The sequence below is a fragment of the Suricata suricatta genome, chromosome 11 (genome assembly GCF_006229205.1).
Source record: "Suricata suricatta isolate VVHF042 chromosome 11, meerkat_22Aug2017_6uvM2_HiC, whole genome shotgun sequence".
NCBI classification, from domain to species: Eukaryota; Metazoa; Chordata; class Mammalia; order Carnivora; family Herpestidae; genus Suricata; species Suricata suricatta.
Window position 1 is genome coordinate 48,801,723 of NC_043710.1, and position 1,628 is coordinate 48,803,350.

Below are 1,628 nucleotides of genomic sequence, written 5' to 3' on the forward strand. Positions count from 1 at the left end.
GGAGATGTTTAAATCACAGATTTAGAATGATCAAAATAGGATGATTCTTAGCTATCATGGCCGCAAGGATTAGCCATAGAGAAGTGGCTTTTAAAATTTCCCACGTAGGCTGTTCTCAGTATAACAGGCCATGACAGCCTTTACAAAAATCAATAAGCCTGAAGGCAATCCATCCTATTTACATATCACCTACGGTAGGTACTTCTAACTAGAACCTCATTTGTGGGTTCCTGCAGAGTTTTCATATTTAATCAAGTTTCATACAGATATTTGGAACATAACAAATATTTGTAATAAATATTAATCAACTGTGGTGTTGATTCATTAGGTTGTTTTAAATTTTGTGCGTGTGTATCTTTCCCCTTTGTCCACTTTGCAATACTTTATTTTTGTAGTGTAAAAAATATCTATTTATATAAAATTGAGAAAAAGAGGTGATAGTGACAGCAATGTTATGGGAATGGAACCTCGGTTATAAAATGTCTATGTTTGTTTTATGCCACGTTTAAAATCAAACTATATCATGTACAAGTTGCAAAAGCATTTTGAAATGATTTTTTGCTTTTCAGGTGAGACTTTTGGGCCAGTATTCTTCACTTCCTCCTTTTTATTTGGAATGTTTCTCAATCTCAGGGATTGGTCATTTCCAAAACTGCCAGACTGAATTTACTCAGGATGTGTTCCTTTTTACATCTTCTGTCAAGCATATCTGGGGTGAACTGCACACACAGACTCAGGTTTTGAACTGTGACTCTACAATTTATATGCCATGTTCATCAAAACTTGATACTCTCCATCCCTGAAATGAAAAGGCAAAATCAAAGCTCTGTGGTTGAATTCATCCTCTTGGGCTTTTCTAACTTTCCTGAACTCCAAGAGCAGCTCTTTGGGGTTTTCCTGGCTGTTTACCTTGTGACTCTGATGGGAAATGCCATCATTATCATCATCATCTCCCTGGAACACAGCCTCCACGTTCCCATGTATCTGTTCCTGCAGAACCTGTCTGTGGTGGATGTGAGTTTCAGTGCAGTCATTATGCCTCAAATGCTGGTGGTCCTCTCCACTGAGAAAACGTCAATTTCATTTGTGAGCTGTTTTGCACAGATGTATTTTATTCTTTTTTTTGGTGGGACTGAATGTTTTCTCCTTGGCGCGATGGCTTATGACCGATATGCTGCCATCTGCCATCCTCTGAGCTACCCAGTGATTATGAACAAAAGTGTTTTCATGAAATTACTTATAATTTCTTGGGCCTTAGGCTTCATGTTAGGTACTGTGCAAACATCATGGGTTTTCAGTTTCCCTTTCTGTGGCCCCAATGAAATCAATCACATCTCTTGTGAAACCCCAGCAGTGCTGGAACTTGCATGTGCAGACACCTTTCTGTTTGAAATCTATGCGTTCACTGGCACTGTTTTGATTATCATTGTTCCCTTTGTGTTGATCCTCTTGTCTTATATTCGGATTCTCTTTGCCATCCTGAAGATGCCATCAACCACTGGAAGGCAAAAGGCCTTTTCCACCTGTGCCTCCCATCTCACATCTGTGACCCTCTTCTATGGCACTGCCAGTATGACTTATATACAACCCAAATCTGGCTACTCCCCAGAAACCAAGAAGGTGATGTC

General features: G+C 39.5%; 1 protein-coding gene across 1 annotated transcript; it reads left to right on the forward strand.

Annotated features, from left to right (window-relative positions):
• Window positions 1–804: 804 nt before the first annotated feature.
• Window positions 805–1,623, forward strand: LOC115272512 (olfactory receptor 10A6; the record flags this gene model as incomplete). Its single annotated transcript, XM_029915566.1, has 1 exon — window positions 805–1,623. A coding segment is annotated over exon 1 (819 nt), but the record flags the coding sequence as incomplete, so codon positions are not given.
• Window positions 1,624–1,628: the final 5 nt, after the last annotated feature.